This window comes from Ochotona princeps, chromosome 15 (assembly GCF_030435755.1).
Source record: "Ochotona princeps isolate mOchPri1 chromosome 15, mOchPri1.hap1, whole genome shotgun sequence".
In the NCBI taxonomy this organism is placed as follows: Eukaryota; Metazoa; Chordata; class Mammalia; order Lagomorpha; family Ochotonidae; genus Ochotona; species Ochotona princeps.
The window spans coordinates 37,049,672-37,069,339 of record NC_080846.1 but is presented as its reverse complement, the minus strand read 5'-3'; the positions used below and the strand labels follow the sequence as shown (position 1 = coordinate 37,069,339).

General features: G+C 37.0%; 1 protein-coding gene across 1 annotated transcript; it reads left to right on the top strand.

Annotated features, from left to right (window-relative positions):
* Positions 1-10,890: 10,890 nt before the first annotated feature.
* LOC131482114 (large ribosomal subunit protein eL42-like) lies at positions 10,891-11,238 on the top strand. Its single transcript, XM_058673766.1, has one exon. The coding sequence runs from the start codon at positions 10,891-10,893 to the stop codon at positions 11,236-11,238; it is 348 nt and encodes a 115-aa protein (XP_058529749.1).
* Positions 11,239-19,668: the final 8,430 nt, after the last annotated feature.

Sequence of the window (19,668 nt, the reverse complement as noted above, 5' to 3'; positions counted from 1 at the left end):
ATATCTTAACTCTCAGAGTTTTTATGATCAAATTTTTCTTCAAAGTAATGTTAACCATTAGCCCATTAAAAATATGTTTAGTATGGCCTGAGATTATTTCTGTCTTCCTTTCTCTTCTCCTCTCAGTTTTGGTTAACCTGTGCAGATACAACTTATATCTACACACGCAGAATATCACACCAAGTTTTATTGTGAGCTGCTATTATGGTGAAAGGATTATGATACTGAGAGAATTCTAATGACATTTATATTTGTTTAACAATAATACTTTAGTCTCTTTTTGGTTACATGGATTTATTTTAAAACTAAAGGAGTTCCATATAAGATATTTTAGCTATGGCATGAATTTTTTCTGAGGTAAATTTAATACAACTGAGACCATGTCAGACTAGCTTTCAAATTCGTATTTTGGAAATAATTAAACCATAATTCTCTTTAAAGGCTGGGTTTTTATCCTCCATGACAAATAGCACTTTGATACATACAAACAGAGATTTATATTTTCATTTCATAAATAGCTATCTTGTCCATCTGTGACATTTATTTGCAATAAACTCAGTAAATTTTTATTGCCTATCTCCTGTATGCAATCCATTGTGTAATATATTACTGTGCCTTATATATTCACAGAACAAAACAACAGAAAATTTTGTAGCAGTAAGTATACTTAGTAACATGATTATATTTATTATTTCCTTTAGATATACATTGTACAGGCACCAATTCACATGGACTGACCAGGGAGGCAGACGGTTTGAAAAGAAGTACCATTCATATCACAGATGAAAGATGTTACTTTTCATGCTTTCTTGCTTTTTCCCCTTTCTAGACTTCTATTTTCACAAAGTCCTTCCCTGTGACCTCCCTGTCCCGCAGTGTTCTCCTATGGCTCTCACCCCTACAGTTTTGTGATGATGTGTCTGAGCCAGCAGTAATCCCTGGAGTGTTCTCCATGTTCCCTAACCCACTCCCTGCCCTTTCTTCTTCCTGGACAATGAAAACTTAAGCACAGAATTTTGGAAAAGCATTTCTGGAAGGCTGCCAACCTGCACTGGACAACAGAGAAACTGGATTTTCATTACATTCTTGTGACCTTACTTTTCCTCAAAACCAAGGGAGATGGGCAGGTAGTATGAGATATTCAGAGGTGAAAACTTGGCAGCGAAGACCAGAAAACAAAGAAATACAGTAACATAATGGACAGCAAAGCAGAAAAGCAAAGGATTCAATGTGTTTTGTTTAACACTCGTTCTTTTCTTCCTTTGTTATGTTTGCTTATGATTAACTCTTTCAGCTTATTTCACAGTTAAAAGAGCCTTCGCAAAAATGAAACCTACATTTTGCTTTGTTTTTTTCTCTTTATCTTTTGTCACATGAACTATACATTTATTCATTCATCTCTTGTTCCTCGTGACATTGAAAGATAGGAATATCAGCAAACAATAGCTTGATTCACATTAAAATAACCTGGAAAATGCACCTACACCCAGTGTACCTTCCATTGGCTATGCAGCAAAAAGTTTTCATGATGTTCAGTTGGTTCTGTTATGCAAATCACCACCTTATCCTTGCAAATGTAGTGAGCTTTTGCTGCTTATTTTTCATCCTGGGCAATATCATCTCATAATTAGAGTGTTAACTGAAAGACTACTTAGCACACCAGGGAGGATGTTTAGTAACCAAGGCCAGTCAACCAGTCTTCTGTGAGCCACAGGGCATGTTTAGTGCTCGTATCAAAAGTTCAAAATGTGATTAAAGACTTGAGGGCAGCATATTTCCCTGAAACCTGTACCCAAACAGCCATGGAAATCAATGTGGCTGTCACTTCAAAACATATGTTAAAAGTGAAAGGTTAGTTGAGGGTCAAGGGGGGGCGTGACAGTTTATCTTATGTCCTTTCAAAATGGTTTACAGGCAAAAGTACCTTGTTTTCAAGGCTACCTAATTTTCTCCCTCTATCAATGGAATCAAAAGTAATAATGCAGAGGCAATCCTTTCCTCCTCCAGGCAGGAAGCTTCCACACCATAACACTCATATTCCTTGCAATTGATTAAGATTGCCTTAGATGTGGGGAAGCTGTTTTTGATCCCCTTATCACAGTGTAAAGTAAAACATGTTTGACTGGTTAATAGCAATGGAAGATGGAGTTACAAAGAGGGAAACTTCACTTGAACACAAAGAAAGACAAGAAAGACTGCAGGCCTTTGGTCACACCCAAGATGATCAGACAAGCTTATTTTAGACACAGGGAGTTGAAATGTTCCTGACAATATTTTTTTCTTAGTTACCATTAATCGTAAATGTGACTAAGAAAAAGAACACTCATGTTAGCATTCCAATTTCACATATGTAAAACGAATAAACAAAAATATTTTTCATGATGAAGTTCCAAAGTCCAGGTATGCAATTGCCAAGGGCATCTGCAAAAACAATTTTTTCATATGCACAGGGAATGCTAAATGAATTCACTGTATTTCATGTTATTAATATGTATGATTTTAACTTCCCCTCTCATAAATCAACATTCATTCTCCCTAGTTTTTCCATTTATAATGTAATCCATTTAGGATACTGCACAAGTAGTCATTTCTCTAAGGTTTTGCTATAACAATTAGAGAAAGTCATAAAACATTAGCCTTCTAATGAATTTTAAGAGTCAGCTAGATTGGCCCTTCATTTTATAGATGGAGAATCTAAGGCAGAGCGAATAAAAGCTCAAGGTAGAGTTAGAACTGAATTCTCAGCAGCGCTCTTTCCATAGAAGATGATCTACACCGTACCAGTAATAAGTGCCTGTGAAGTTACAGTTCCAGAGTTTGAATCGTGGCTCTTCCACTGCCTACCCCTGTGGCATTGGAAACATTACTGAAACCCTGCAAACTTCAGTTTTCAATTTATACCCTAGCAGCAATAACAGTGAATGTTTCACATGGTGCTTATTAAAGCGGTTGGTAAAGTGTGTTGTAGGATAATACTTATTGCTCAGTTTTCCCTTGTAATATACTAGCTGTTAACAGTTACTTTTGTTTGGGCTGTGAGAACTGGAACCCACATTTTTCCCTAGTGAAGCTTGCTTGAAAGGAAATATATCCATTTAAATAACCACCATGACAAATCTTTGTTTCTATAACGTATATGTGTTTAAATCTTTTAGTGGCAGGGGGTGATATCACAAAAGGACAAACTTACTGATATGAAACTACATTATCTGTCATTCAGGAGGATTTTTTAAAAGGGATTGTAAGAGCATAAGTGAGATATTACTAATACAACATAATAACAGAACAAATAAATAAATGATTATAGTGTATGAAGAATATTAAACATAAGGTGTATAATGATTGTGACTATCAGAAACTTACTTCAGATAGAACTATCTTGACATTCAGCAGAGTGTCATTTTTGATTTATTTTTATGAGGGACTTATATCTATTACTAAAACTTATATCTAACACTGTTATGCCACTCTGAATATATTTTCTTAAAAGCACATCTCTAATTGTAGTTAAATTGTAGTCTCATGTGGAAGGAGCCGTGTTGGGAAGTTGCTAAGCACTTAGGAAACTTTGCAATGTGGTCTATTTTAGTTCTAGGAAATTCTTCATGGTGTTACCCTGACCTCAAGTGGTCTGTTTTCTGATGCTATCATCAGGGGAAAATACATCCCATTCAAATGTATTTTATTATTTGGTCAGTTTATAAATTAGGTAGAAAGTGTCATCTAAGATTAGTAACAAGAATTTTTTTCTTTTTTTATTTATTTAATTGAAAGCCAGAGAGAAACACAGAGGAAAAGAGATCTATTATCCATTGGTTCATTCCTATCATGTCTGCTACAGCTAGATTTGGGAGATCTAAAATAAGAATTTGGCATTCCATCTAGATTTCCCACATATATAGCAGGGACTCTACAGCCTCTGGGAGTGCACATTAGAAGGAAGCTGGGATTGGAAGTGGAACTGGGGCTTGAATCCAGGCACTACACAGTGGAATTGGATAGATATCTCAGTAGCTGCAACAACTGTCCACCTCGAGTTTTTCTTGAAGTCTAGAGTAGAGTTATTGGGAAGACCAACAACTGAGGTTTATCTTGCTCAATTTGTGTTTTCCCCCTTTGCCTCCTGCTACATAGTCAAACTGTGCTCTCATTACCTGAGCCTGGAATTTGGGCTTTCTGATAGTTTCATGTAATTCATATATTTATTTTTCCACAATTAAACCTATGTACCAATACCTAAAGACTCTAAAGAAAGTGGATAGATGTTTCTGAGACCAATTTCTTTCACAGTGAAAGTCGATAAGAAAATCTACTTCAGTATCATTCTCAGTTCTATTCAAACTGGGACATTGTGTACAATAGTGCTTTAAGAATATTGGCTTGGTATCTGGCACTGTGGCTAGCATGCTAAGCTTCCACCTGTGGTGCTAGTATTCCATATGGCCATGGACTCAAGTCCCAAATGCTCCACTTCTGATCCAACTCCTTGCTAATCGTCCAGGAATGCAGCACAGGATGACCTTAAGCCCTGGGCCCTGATCCCACATGGAGTCAGGGAGAAAGCTTCTGGCTACGAGCTTTGGAAGTTCAGATATGTATTATTTCAAAGCCTGTATCAGCTATTAAGATGCTTCTGTTACATCCATACTTCTATTACAATGAACCCAATAGTGAGATTTCAAGGGTTCATTAGAAAAATTAAACAAAATAATATAAATAAACAATTTAGTAATATGTACCTTATTTACGTGGTTGACTCTAGAACTGGCCTGACACTTCACATCCGTGTTTGTAGGAATTATAGCTCTATTAATTAGTGTAATGGAACATGACAATCTAAGTAACAAGTACATAGTAACTTACATGCTAATAGGTTCTGATAACTTCATGCAGCATCTCTTACATACAGTAAAATATAGGTGTTAGCTCTTGTGACAGCATTTAACTTCATTCAAATGATAGAAAGAAGCAGACTTTGAGAGGCAGATAAATGTTTCACACCCTGAACTGTAGCTCACAGGTGGCCATGTACCCTGATCATATAGCAGACCAGCCCCTATTTCCTATGGAATTTTCAGCCATACCACATGTGCTTTTCATCAGTGAGAATTGTATCTTACATTTTGAGTTCTTGTTTTAAAATCTAACAACATTAAATGTTTGGCCATTCAAATTATATGTAACTACTCAAGGTTCTTATGTAACTTCTTCTGGGTTTAACAGTTTCTGTGTCAAATACCAGCCTTGTTTCATATAGACCAAATCTCAAGGACACTTTCTTTGGATTTTTTTTTCTTGGAGCTTTAGTTCAAAACAGTTCCATGTGATGGTGAAAAGTTAAATCTATTATATAAATTACATAATTCCCTCTATGAATCAAGCATTCCAAAGGATCTGTTTTTAATAATAAAAACCTGGTTTATGTTCGCATTACTTTTAGAACATCAACATTTACATAAGTATTTCCTAAATTAGTGTTCCCTATGAAAAAGATTGTAAGATTAATTATATTGGAAAAGTTATCAATATTATACAGCACCATTTTCTATTTATGCTAGGCAAAATTTTAAGTTTCTGGAAGACAGAAATCTTTTTTAAATTTGCTTTTCCAGGTGATAAAAAAGCATGTTTTTTTAAAAATTTTGTGTGATAGTTTTATCAATCAATGGAATTAAAGTTCTTAAACATGTATTATAGAGGAAAATATGAATCTTTATGACTAAGATATAACAACAATGGCAGTTTCCCCCTCAGCTTTGTTAAGGGAACAATATTTTTAAAGATTTGGTTTTTTTAATTTTAAAGACAGATACACAGAGAAGAAAGATCTATCCATTGGTTCACTCCCCAAGTGGCCACAATGGCTGGAGCTGAGCTGATCTGAAGCCAGGAGCTTCTTCCAGGTTTGCCACGTGGGTGCAGAGTCCCAAAGTTTTGGGCCATCCTCTTCTGCTTTCCCAGGGCACAGCAGGGAGCTGGATGGGAAGTGGAGCAGCTGGGATACAAACCAGAGCCCAAGGCAAAGACTTTAGCCATGAGGCTATTATGCCAGGCTCAGATAAGGGAACAGTATTTATGTTCTCACTTGTCACTACCAATCTCTGGAAAGGTAATCTCTTGCTATCGTCTAGATAATTGCGTACTCAATGTTTTATAATCCAACTTGCATGTCTTTGGCTTTATGCTTAGGTGAGCTAACAAACTATGGACTAGATGCTTGGGCTCTTCTAAATTAAATGGTGAAGTCTAATCCCCAATGTGAGGGTATTATGAGGTGGAGTCAATGCAGATTGGATCTGAGGTTCTAGTCACCATGAATCACATTAGTGCCCATACAAGCAGGTAAAGAGGTCATGGTTTTGCCCTCTACCGTATGAGGATAGCCTCAGAAGGAGTCTTCTATCAACTGGAAAGCTTACCCTCACCAGACACTAAATCTGTACCACTTCTTGAACTTGGAACTCTGCGTCTCTAAAAATATAAGAAATAAGTTTCTGTGGCTTGCAAGGCACCTAGTTTATCATATTTTGTTACAGCAGCCTGAGCAGACTAAGATTTAAGTCTGGTCAGAAATTATTTGAAGATAATTTATTATTTCATAAATTTCAAAGTTGCATTTTTTAATTTATTTCTAAGCACAGCAAAGTCAGGTTTTAAATACATGTTAACCATGATGCTAATAATACTCTGGAATGGCTAATTAGAATTAGTTAGATCTGACTAAACTATTATGCAAGAGCATTAAATAATTATTTATCAAGCACTAACATTTGAATGCCTCGATGCTAGCAGTACACTGCTGTGTCCATAAGTATGCTGGGTAATGTGATGAAGTGTATGTGTAACTGAATGCTATGCAGTTTGATGTGCTCAACTTTTAAACCATAGTAGGACATAGTACTTAGCTGTCCTTCAAGGAAAACTGTTAGCCAGTTGCAGAGACAGAAAAGGCCAAAAGTGGTAAATGGACCAAGAAACATGAAGATGCAAATTTAAGGAAGGAGGCAGAGTCTGCAGAGAAACAGAGGCAGGACTGGAGATTTGGAAGGAGAAGGAGGTTGTGAGCACAGTACATGGGAAATTTCAGTTCTTTGCATTCAGTTCCTCTGCAAATCTAAACCTCTGTAGAAGCAAAATCTATTCATTATGTATGGAAGTATAGCCCATAAAAGCAGTAGCAGATTGAAATTTCATGTTCACCCTTCAGCTTCCTCTCTGGTGCGCCTCTTAACATACCAGTAACTGATCAAGTTTATACTTCTGCTCTACCCTACACTTGTTCAGGAACAGCTGGAGGAAAATCAAGAAACAAAACATTAGAGCCTGGTGCAATAGCTCAATAGCTAAATCCTCAACCTGCCAACACCGGGAACCCATGTGTGCAGTAGTTTGTGTCCCAGCTGCTCCTCTTCTCTTACAGCTCCCTGCTTGAGTCCTCGGAAAGCAGTAGAGGGTGACCCAAAGCCTTGAGACCCTGCATCCACTTGGGAGACCCAGAAGAACCTCCTGGCTCCTTGCTTTCGACTGGCTCAGCTCTGGCCATTGTGGCCATTTGGGGAGTGGCCCAGTGGATGGAAGATCTTTCTGTCTCTCTTTCTCTCTGTAAATCTTAGCTGCCTTTCCAGTAAAAATAAAATAAATCTTTTTTAAAAAAAGAAATTAGATATTACTGTATGGAGAATGAGAAAAGAAGCAGACAGAACAGAGAACTTTTGAGAGTTAGCAACATTTAAAGCAAAGAGGAAGAGTTGACGGTGGCGATAGAAAGAGGATGTCTAGGAAAGTGTCTACGTAGAAGTTCCACCAAGAGCCAGGGGGTCAGTATCAGATATTCTCAGTGATTCTGGGAATTTCTATTGGATTTCTAGGGAGGTTCTGTCAAAATGTTATAAAGTGGGTAGCGTAAAACAACAGGAATCTATTGTCTTGCAACTCTGGAGGCTATAAATATGAGATCAAAGTGTTGATGGCAACTGCAGTAACAGGACATATGAGGGGTAATTTACTCCACATTTTTTTCCTAATTTGGTGGTCATTAGCAGTTCGTGGTGTTCCTTGATTTCTATTTGTAGCATTCAAATTTCAGCCTCTGTCATCACATAATATATTTCCCTTTGTCTGCCTGCCTGTTTCCTAATGTCTCTCTTCTTATAGGGTGACTAGTAATTGAATTAGGTCCAACGTAATCCAATACAACCTTATCTTAGCTTGACTACAACTATAAGGGCCATATTTCCAAATCAGGTCATACTCACAGGTGCTGGGGATTAACAATTCAAAACTTTAAGAACTCTAAGGTCCAGTTATCGAATAAGGACCTGGTATTTCAGACATCGAAGATGAGCCAATAGTAGGTAATATGAAGCTCTGAGATGTCAAGGGGGCATGCTTTACTGGTTTGTGCTTCAGGAGATTTGACACATTACAATCTGCTTATTAAAGTTTTACAGATATTTACTAATAAGTCAGAATATAAAAGAAAACATTGCACAATGTTGGGTGGTATATTCAGGGTGTGGCTTCCTCTTCTCTTCTTTGGTACTGGTTTTTTCTGTTCTCTTGCTCTGTTCTCCCCTTGGTAATGGATCCACACATTTCTATTTAAGGCTCCTTGCCTTCCTCAACATTACTGTTACAATGCTAGAACCTCTATGAATCTCTAGTGTGAATGTATAAATGTTCATCCACTGGAACTATAAGTCAAGTTTTAAAAATTATTGAATAAATATGAGTGATTGATGGTTAGTAAATCAAGAGTTGAGTGAAAGAGAAAAAAGAGAGGAAGGAAAGAAGGGAGGTGGGGAGAAAAGGAGAGAGGGAGGGAGGGAGGGAAGGGAGAAGGAAGGGAGGAAGGAAAGAAGGAAGGAAGGAAGGAAGGAATGGGGGGATCCAGCACGGTAACCCAGTGGCTAAATCCTTACCTTGCATGCACTGGGATCCCATATGGGCTCTGGTTCATATCCCAGCTCCTTTATTTTTCTTCCAGTTCCCTGTTTGTGCCCTGGGGAAGCAGTAGAGGATGGCCAAAAAGTTTGGGAATCTGCACCCTTGTGGAAAACCTGGAAGAAACTCCTGACTCCTGGTTTTGGATCAACTCAGCTCCAGCCCTTGAGGCCACTTGGAAGGTAACCTGCATATGAAAGATCTTTCTCTCTGTCTCTCCTTCTCTCTGTAAACATGACTGTCCAATAAACATAAATAAATCTTTTTTTATTAGGAAGGAAGGAAGGAAGGGAGGGAAGGAAGGAATGAAGGGAGGGAGGGAGGGAGGGAGGGAGGGAGGGAGGGAGGAAGATGAAAAAGGACAGGTAGAGAAATGCACTAAATCAAAAGCCTGGGCCAAATCTCAGTTCTTCTCCCAACTAAGCATGTGATTTTAGTGAATATTAATGTCTGGGTTTCAGGCTTTTTACCTGAAAAGGAGTACAACAGGTTACCCCTCCATCAAACAGTAAGTACTGTTAAGTATTTGATAAATAAAATTAATGTTATTGAGCACATGGTCTTCCTTTACATTAAGCTGTTAAAAGATTTTCGGCTACAAGCTTTCTAAGAACTAAGTCTGGGGGGAAGGATTTCATACCGGCCATCAGAGCAGATGATTCTCTTGTCCCTCAGATCACACTGGGTATAGATATTGTACCTGTGCACTGCCATCTACTGGTGAAAAAATTATTAAAAAGTGGATTCATTTCCTCATTTCCTTAATACATTTCTTAAAAATTGACCTTTGAAAATGAAATTAGATATTTTGTTAGTCTAATATCCTCCCTCTTAGCTATTTTGGTTTTTTTTTTTTGTATGACAGGCTGTAACATTTTAAAAGTACACAAATTTTAAGAGAAAGAATGCCTTTCTGTTAGAGACTTGAATTAATTTATTTATTTGGGGGTTAAAACAATTGCTTCTAATCTATATCTAAGTGTGCAGATTGATGAATGGTTCCAAAGACAACTGAAATAACAAGACCAAACATTTGTTGGCTCATGGTGATTTGTCAGCATACATCCCTACATGGAGTTTATCAGCTGGATTCACTCAAGATTGTTTCTTCCCCTTAACAGCATTAACTACACTTGTAGCCTTGGAAAAGAAATTAGGAAGTGTGTCAACTGTATGCTAAAGAGTTTGCTACATGCTGTTTTCTTGTATGTTGAGTATAACTTTACACTTGGAAAATGGACTTTAGCTAGATGTGGGTTCCGGGGGAAAACAGAGGGTGATTATTAAAAAGTAGATACGGAACGGAATAAGGGGACAGGCATTGGCACCATAGTTATAACACCATTTGGGATGCACAAATTACATATCAAAGTGACTACACTGAGTCTAGCACTGCTTCTGATTTCAACTTCCTTTATATACACTTGGGAGGCAACAAGTGGTAGCTCAAGTGGTTGGATCCCTGACAACAACTTGAAAGATTAGGAATGAGTGCTAGGCTTGTAGCTTCAGCCTGGCCCATCCTGGTCTTCGCAAGCATTTAAAACACGTATTGGCAAAGAAATTTCTGTGTGTTTCTATGTCTCCATGCTTTTAAAATAAGTAATCTTTTTACAATGTATTTGTATGTGAGAGGCAGTGTTAAAGACATAAGCAGAGAGAGAGGGTTTCCATTTGCTGGTTCACTCTTCAAATGGCAGCAACAGCCAGAGCTGGACGGATCAAAAGCCAGGAAACAGGAGCTTCTTCCAGGTCAGCTGCACAGCTACAGGTACCAAGGGCTTGACACATTCTTCTTTCCCAGGGCATAAGCATGGAGCTGGATCAGAAGCAAAACAGCCAGGACATGAACCTGCTTAGCCTACTGTGCCATGGCCCTGGCCCCATAAATAATATATTTTTTAAAGGAACAGGGAATCTTTTTTGTGCCAATAGCACTCTGCAAGCATGGTGAACATTTTGAAAATGTTTCTGCAGACTTTCTGCAGAAAATGTGGAAAGTATCAGTCCTACAAAGTAGCACAATATAAGACACCCTCCATGCCCAGGGAAATGGTGTTAAGAAGGAAGCAGAGTGGCTATGGCAGGCAGACTAAGCCGATTTTCTGGAAAAAGGCTAAAGCTACAATGAAGATTGTGCTGAGGCTTGACTGTGCAGAGCCTAACTGTGGATCCAAGAGAATGTTGGCTATTAAAACATGTAAACATTTCGAACTGGTAGGAGATAAGAAAAGGCCAAGTGATCGAGTTCCAAACTTCGTCCTCTGCTTTATTATGAAGAGAATAAAATCCTAAGGTTATTGTCCACTTAATTTGTTTTGGGGGGAGGAAATAAACTGGAGGCATCAATAAAAAAACAACAGGGAAAGGAACATAAAATAAGAATTGTGAATTTAAAAATAAATATGGTGAAGTTTCCAAATAGCTCATGAGATTCCACAAAGCCTTTAAGGTCTCCTTATGTATTAGAGAAGCTCTTACAACAATAATGAAATCGTGGTGTTAGATACTGTAAATCGCCATCATAGTGCAGTTTTCATTATTCTGTCATAGGTGCTAATGCTGATCTACCTTATTTTATGCAATATTATGCAGCCATTTTCATGGATCTCATTTAGCAACTTCTGAACTAATTTGACTTATGACGATAGTTGAGAACAAACATGATTTTTTTTAAATGTGTATCAACTTTTGTTATGTGGAAAGTCTTAAATGGGAGGTAGTTGTTATTCCATATTTAGATTCTTTTCAGTGATCAGATTTTAAGACTTTGCAACATTGCCATTAGCACATCAAAATAAGCAAACAAAAACAACAAACTTCAGCTTCTGTTTAAGGACTAGAATAAAAGCAATATACCGGCAAAGGAGTTTGTTTATTAATTGCTTTGGTCTACTTTACAAGGTCAAATCCATTCTCCTAATGACGAATCTCATCTGTTCTGGCAGAGAAAGAAATGTTTTCTTTCACTTCTATGTGTGGCAAGAGCTCATCCATCTCAGTAAGTTCTGAAGAGAAATCTAGCTACATCCGAGAGAGGAGTATTCAAAGGGCAACTGATGGCCAGGAAGATAGATTGGATTCACTTTCCTGAGACAGACGTTCAAATGGTAACAAGTGATAGAAAACAGCTCTATATTTCAGCGTGATGTGTGTTTGCTCCTGATGATTAAACCCCCTGTGAACCATCTGCATTTAATGGGTTAGAACTACTTTGTAGCTGCAATTTTTTCCTTCCATTGCTCTCTTATTTATTTGAGAGAAGACTGATCTCCACTCTTTAAAAGTTAAGCATGTAAGAAACTCTGCCAAGAGAATCAAAAAGAAAAGGCAAATTTATAGGCTAGTGTTGTTTTAAGAATTTAGTAGTATAAATAAGAAGTGTAGATAAATGTGTACTAGTAGATGCATAAGTGACCCTCTGTTTATCTCAGTTACATTATTTGCCTAAATTCCAGAGCAGAATTAACCCAATTAGTTTATTTAATGTCTAATGCTGTCCCTCAGCTGAGCTTTTAGGAGGTGCATAACTAGTGCCGGGAAAGTAGTGGGGGTGAATATTCTGTTACCTACAAGTCAAGCTTTGGGACAGTGATGTGTATTCAGTAATTTCTGAAGAAAAAAAAAAAATAGGAGTCCAGAATTACCATCGCTTCAAGCAATATTCACTGTGTCACTGATGTAATTAAACTGAATTTCTGCTTTAAAACGGCAATGATGGTAACTTTCTGTTTGTGTGCCTTTCTTACTCAAGATGTGTCACATTGCACTAACATCTCATTATTCCTCCCTGACTCAGAAAAGTCAGCAGTTCTAGCACTCAATAAATATTTGCTGAATTGAATTGAACTCTGAAAACTGAGAGGTGAGATGGGACTGATTGTCGGTGACACATTTGGGATAAGAATCTTGATTCTCTTCTGCCAAACAGTGAACTTCGCCAAAGCCCATGGAAATACACTAAGGAATTTTCAGTGTAAGGAATCTTCACACTGATACAGATGCTGAGTCCTATAACTACACAAACTTACAAAGTCCTCTCCTGCCATTTCTTTTCAGTTTGAATACATCACCTAATTTGAGGATTCTGCGCTACTAATAACATTTAGCTTTCTTCCTAAATCATGAACGTTTGGTCTAAAGTATTTCCAAGAATAATTTTTCCTGACAATTTTTAAATGTTTGGGATAAGAAACCATATCGACAAGAGGAAGTCCCTTAGAGTTCTTAAAATATCAATCAACCTCACAGTTAGGAATAGAAGGATCTAACTATGAGGGAGCAATTCTTCTGTTAGGTAGCTGTTTATGAAATTTAGGCCATGGCTTTGCTTAAAGTGCAGCATGCTTTGGCCAAACTGATTGTAGAAGGAGTTCAATTAAAGTAGCAAAAGCAACACCCAGCTGCTTCTTTGTCTTCTCTCTTTCATGGAGTAGGGAGTATTTTTTCTGCAATGACCTTACAATCTTTTCTTTTTGTCGGTCAGAGATCAAGGGGTATACCAGGGTGAAACCTTTTTTATTATTGAACTTTCCCATCAGCTTTCCTCAGATGTGTATTTGGAAGTGCGCTTAAAATATGTCCACTTTTTCTGTTGCATATTTGCATACAGATATGATTTTTAAATGTGTGATTTTTCTATGTCAAGAAAATGTTAATAAATGTCACCTATGCAACTAAACTAGCTATTCCTTGAATACAAAAGACATTACTTGAATTTATTGATAAATTTCATGGTTAGCATAACACACTGCAGTATTTTGTGTTTGACAAATTTTTATTGAATGACTTGATGGTAGAAGATTTGAAAAACACATTGGAAAAAGCAAATAATGATGAACCTGAGAAATTAGATTCAGCCAATACACATGGTCATAAAAGAAATACTTATACTTGGATGAAGTTGCATGTGATATAAACAGATGAATGAATGAAAGATTGCAAATACTTTAACTAGTATAGACAGAATTTTTCACTTACTTGAACTCCCTTTCAAAAAAAAAAGAAAGATAAAATGTGATTTCTGTAAGTTCCTAGTCATCTCACTTCTAACTCAACTATGACTCCTTCTCTGTAACTCCATGACCTTTCAAGGGTTGAATTAATTGATCTTACCTGTGCTCCAGTAGCATCCTTCTCCAGTGGCTTTCTGTCACACTGTGATTACTGTTTAACCCTAACACCTCCTAATTAACCTTTTAGTTTCTCATTGGTCTTAACACAAAACATTTCTCAATTTATGTTTGAAAATCTGAACAAGGCTAAATGTAAAGATTTGACACACGAAGAAAAAAATATATTGCAAATTCAATAACAGGAAATCAGTCTATAAAAGTACTCCACAGATTATGACAAACATCATTTCTTGTTTAAAAGAGTTATTACTTATTTGAAAGGTGGAGTTTCAGAGAGAGAGAGAGAGAGAGAGAGAGAGAGAGAGAGAAGGGAAGACACAGAGAGGTCTTCCATCCTCTGGTTCATTCTCTGACCATAACAGGCCAGATCTGAGACAGCCCAAAACCAGAAATGTAACGCTTTATCAGAGCATCCCATGTAGGTGTCAGGGGCCCAAGAGATTATTCCATCTTCTTTTATTTTTACCAGGCCATTAGCCAAGAGCTGAACTGCAAGTGGAGCAGCCGGGACACAAACCGACTCCCACCAAGGAAGCCACCATTGCAGACAGTGGCCTCATGTGCTTCCCTGTTGTCGGATTTCTTAATGGAATGGATCACTCCGGAAATTTGGTGAAACATGTGAGTCCTTTCTTAGATTATATATTTTTACATTTTTAAATGAAATTTGAAGGGCAGAAAAAGGTAAATAGATAGATAGATAGATAGATAGACAGATGATAGATAGATAGATAATAGCGGAGGAGAAAGAGATCTTCCATTTGTTGCTTGACCCCAGAAACACCTCATCAGTCACAACTGGGACAGGCCAAAGCAAGAAGTCAAGAGCTCCATGATGGCTCCCACACGAGTGGCAGAGATACAAGTAATTGAACCATCACTGATTGCCACTTGTGTGTATATAAGTTGGACACTGCAATCAGAAGCAGAACTGGGTCTCCAACTGAGGCACGCCGTGGGCATCCCAAGTGGTGTCTTAACTACTATGCCAAACAGTTGCCCCAGATAATGTTTTTAGATAAATAAAAGAAAATGCAAATACTTAAAAGACAAACTAATTATATTGTAACACAGTCATTGAAATACTTAGAAAATAAAATTCTAGGACACATCTTTATAAAGCATGTGATCCTGCAACGGAATTAAACACTGCCCCTAATCAAATGATTTTAATTGCAACGTATGTATAATGACATATATAAATGTAAAAAGAAATTTTTGACCTTTCTATTGGTGATAAATTCAGTCAACACTAATACTACAGTCTTCCCTCAGTATCTCAGGGAATTGCTTCTAGAAACACCATATATACAAAATCTACTACCAAGATCCATGGGGGCTCAAGTCTCCACATAAAGTGATACAGTGTCTGTTATAACTTACACACAAACTCCCACATAAAATCATCTCAGAATTGCTTACAATCTCCTGCACTACCTAATGCAATGTGAATACTCTGTAAATAAGGCTATGTTGCAAGGAACAAAGAATGGAAAAATAAATTTGTACATGTTTACTACGGAGTTTTGCTCAAATGTTTTTGATCCATAGTTGGTTGATTCCAACAACATGAAACTCAGGCACAGCCTGTTGCATTACCTATGGTCGATAGTCACAAACTGAAGAAACATCTAAATTTCTTCCTTTTTCTTTGTAAGATTCTTTTTAATTTTTTTATTTGAGAGGCAGATTTACAGAGAGAAGGAGACACAGAAAGAAAGATCTTCTGTCCGCTGGTTCACTCCCAAGTGGTTACAATGACTAGAACTGAGTTGCTCCAAACCCAAGAGTCAGGAGTTTCTTGCAGGTCTCCTACACAAGCGCAGAGCCCAAGGCTTTGGGCCATCCTCTACTGCTCTCCTATGCCACAAGTCGGAGATGGATGAAAACTGGAGTAACCAGGACATGAGCTAGCGCCCATACAGGATCCTTGAGCATGCAAGGTGAGGGTTTAGCTACTGAGCTGTTGTTCCAGGTCCATGTTTCTTTCTTTTAGAAAAAAAAAATAATGGGCCAAGGCTGTGGGGGCAGGTTAAGCTGCCACTTGTAATGCTGACATCTCATATGGGCACCATTTCAAGTCCCAGCTGCTCCATTTCTGACCCATCTCCACTTCTGATCCAACTCCTTGCTAATGAACCTGCGAAAACAGTGGAACATGACCCAACTGCTTGGGCTCATGAAACCTCATGGGAGACCTGGATGGAATTCCTGACTTCTTGCTTCAGCCTGCCCAGTACTGGCTGTTGCAGCCATTTGGAGAATGAACCATTGGATGAAAGCGATTCCCTCTTTGTAACTCTGCCTTTCAAATAAATAAATGAATCTTCTTTAAAAATTTTTCTTTTAAAGAACTAAGAAGAAGAATAAGGAGATATCTAATTATTTTCCCATCTCAGTTTGTGGAGCTTTTGAATTCTATCCACATGTGCCTCCCCCTTTTACCCTCTATCTGCTTTGTGACCTGTGCTCTAGTCATATGAGGAGACTGTGATCTTTTCAATAGTTTCAGATTCACTAGATTGTGACAGGTGGGGGACTCCTTTTGTCTTCTACTGAAAAAGTGTCATTTTTTAATCTGCAAAACTATGGACAATTCCCTTAGACTTTAAAGTACATATCAAGATAAATAAGTAGATAAGAAATTTTGTTTGTATTATTTGTAATATTTCAAGTACACTCTGAAGAAATGGTTAAATACATCAAGATATAATTTGTCTTCTTCTAAACTCAAAGACTTGCTATAAAATAGGGCCATGAGTAAATACTCTTCCTTGGTCTTAGAAAATTCATAGTGACATACAATTCTAAGTTTCAGACTAAAACTAACAAGCTGTTTTCCACTCTCTACTATTTTATTTTATTTAACCAAACTAAAGATATAGCTAGTGTTTTGTTTTAAAAGCCTTGCTCTCTGTTTTATAATATACCTAGGAAAAATAACAGAGCCAAGAGCTTTATCTGTGTTGTCTACATGGGTAGCAAGGGCCAAAAATTTTGGCCTTTTTCCTCTCGTTTCTCCAGGCTGTTAGAAGGGTGCTTGGAACCTCCTTGGGATGCAAACTAATACCCATATGAGATTCTGAGATCACAAGCAACAGCTTCACATACTATGCCACAACCCTGCCCCACAAGTGATATTTAAGAAAATAATAATTGCATATAACATAATTCCTCATTAAAAATACTTGAGTGAATTAAATGTTCAAATTCAGAAGTCAAGAACACTAATATATTTCATAATTCAGGTTTCCTGGTTTATACACACATGGCAATAGACCTTTGCATTTATTTTCTCCAAGGAAATTATTTACATGTTGATCAACTAAAACCATGGCACTATATGTCACACAAGATTGTACAAAGCAAGTGGAGGGAAAGTGTGAGCTGTATTATGGAAGCAAAAACAAGCATGCAGTACTTCAGATGAGAAAGTAGAGAAATAAAGGAAACATCACACATTCTTCTTTTTATAAGTTTTGTGTTAAGTGCAGTAGTCTGCTCCTCCCTTCCTTGAAGGTCAGAAAAAACAATGAAACTAATACAGCACCATAATTTATACACTCATTTTCATCAGCTTCCTCAAGGTTATGCAGGTTAAGTAACTCTGTCATTCTTTTGAGATAGGTTGTCAGACACAGGGCAAAGATTGGAACTGGTTTTGTTTTGCTACTTTCAAAAGATATTATGTAAAGAGAAAATACACACTATTTGATATCCATAAGAAATAATGAGCATTCTCCAAAAAGCCACCATTTTCTGAAATATCATTTTATGCTTAAGAAGCTGCAAATTTTATAAATTCATCTTTTATCAGGAATTCCAAGCCTTGACCACATTGCTGGGGGTCTGGGTGGGAATTATGTACAGGGTCATGTTTTAATCCATTTGTGTGAAACAAATGTGTGCATGGGGCAAAGAGGAGACAAGAAAGTTATGTCAACAAGTGTCATCCATGTAGATCAAAGTGCTTCACAGAACATTACACCCAATAATTGATACTGTCAGTGATGGGCACCCCAGTAAAGGTAAACAAAATCCTTAGTTTTTGTTTCTTCCTTAAAAAGTTCATGAAAAAATGAAATTCCAGTTTGGCACAAAAAATAAGTAAATAAATTTCAAATAAACAATCCTTAAACTGTTCATGGAAAATGCATGTTATGAAAAACTATGTCTTGATTTCAAAATATTTTTCACAAAGATGAATGTTTTGAAGTCTCTATACAAGTAAATCATTTCTGTCAGCCATCAGATTTCCAGCAAATAAAAGCTTTTTTCAATCTAAGTTCAGAAAGAGCAAGAGGAAATTCAGGAAGAATACACTATATATTCTTTGTCTTAGCGTTATTCTTATCCTACTGTATCAAGAGTTAATTCCTTATATTTTGGCAACTAACATATCATAAAATGTTGTCTACTAACAGGAGAATCTGGAAAGTAAATACCCAAAACCTCATATCATTCTTACTGCCACTATGTCTAGCACAGTTGAGGGTACAAATATTAGGCACCTGACTATCTAGAAACATGTAAACTCATAAAGGACAAGCACCATGTTCCAGTATTTATTTTATTATCCCAAACACTACTTCACACACTGGAGGTGTTAAAAAAAATGTGCTATTTGAATCATACTTTTACAGAGGATTGCAGATATAAAACTTCAATTAGAAAAATATGGTTTGGCTTGAAGAAAATGGAATTCTAGAAGCTCCGACTAACCATTAAATATAAGGAGGGAGTAGCAGAGAAGCAAAACCAAGGACTGAAATGAATTTCAAACTAGAAGTTTTATCTCTCATTTGAAAGATCAAGGTATGAGCCCAGAGACACTATAATTTTAAATTTAAAAAGCAGAATAAAATGAAAATGAACACTATTAATCAGTGAAATTATAAAAGGAAAGTCATACATTTTAGTTCTAAGTTTTAGTTCACAAATTCCTATTAGCCACATACATGAGTATATTAAAAGAAGTCATTCTCTTCTCAAATATGAAGGATGTTTAACAGCTGCCTAAACAATCCCCTCACAAAAGCTTCTGCTGCATTTAAGCATAATTCTCAGGGCCACAGTTTAACAAGTTTTTCTTGGGAACGAAGCTAAAAAGAGAGAACACACAAGCAATAAAAAATAAAGTTACTATGAAGTCAGGGAATGTTTGTTTAGGACATCACTCATCTTCATCATCTGGTTGACTTAAAATTTTATTAGAAAAGATGACTAATTGCTTATAAATATTTTCCCTCTAAGAAAAGACACTGAGATGGGTTTAATACTTTTTTTCTGGAATTTAATTTTAAATATTCATTTATTCCTGTCTTCTAGCCATTAAGGCTTCCAAGTATATTCTAAAAGTCTGCGGGAGCCACAAGAAAATTCAAAGAAACTACAAAGAGCAGATCCTGCTCTGATCCGAGCCATGCAAGTCATCTTCATTTCAATTAATTTACTTTGCCTTTATGAACTTAAGAGTCTCTCAAGGAGGTTGACGTTTCACTCATCTGAAAAAGCCTGGAATGTGACAGGGGAAAAGGGAGGAGAAGTAAATCACAGGGGTTAGCAATTTTCCAGATGCAAAGTATTTTTC

What these genes read in the sequence shown, in the direction of transcription:
- LOC131482114 (XM_058673766.1), top strand. Translation starts at nt 10,891, where the DNA reads ATGGTGAACATTTTGAAAATGTTTCTGCAGACTTTCTGCAGAAAATGT.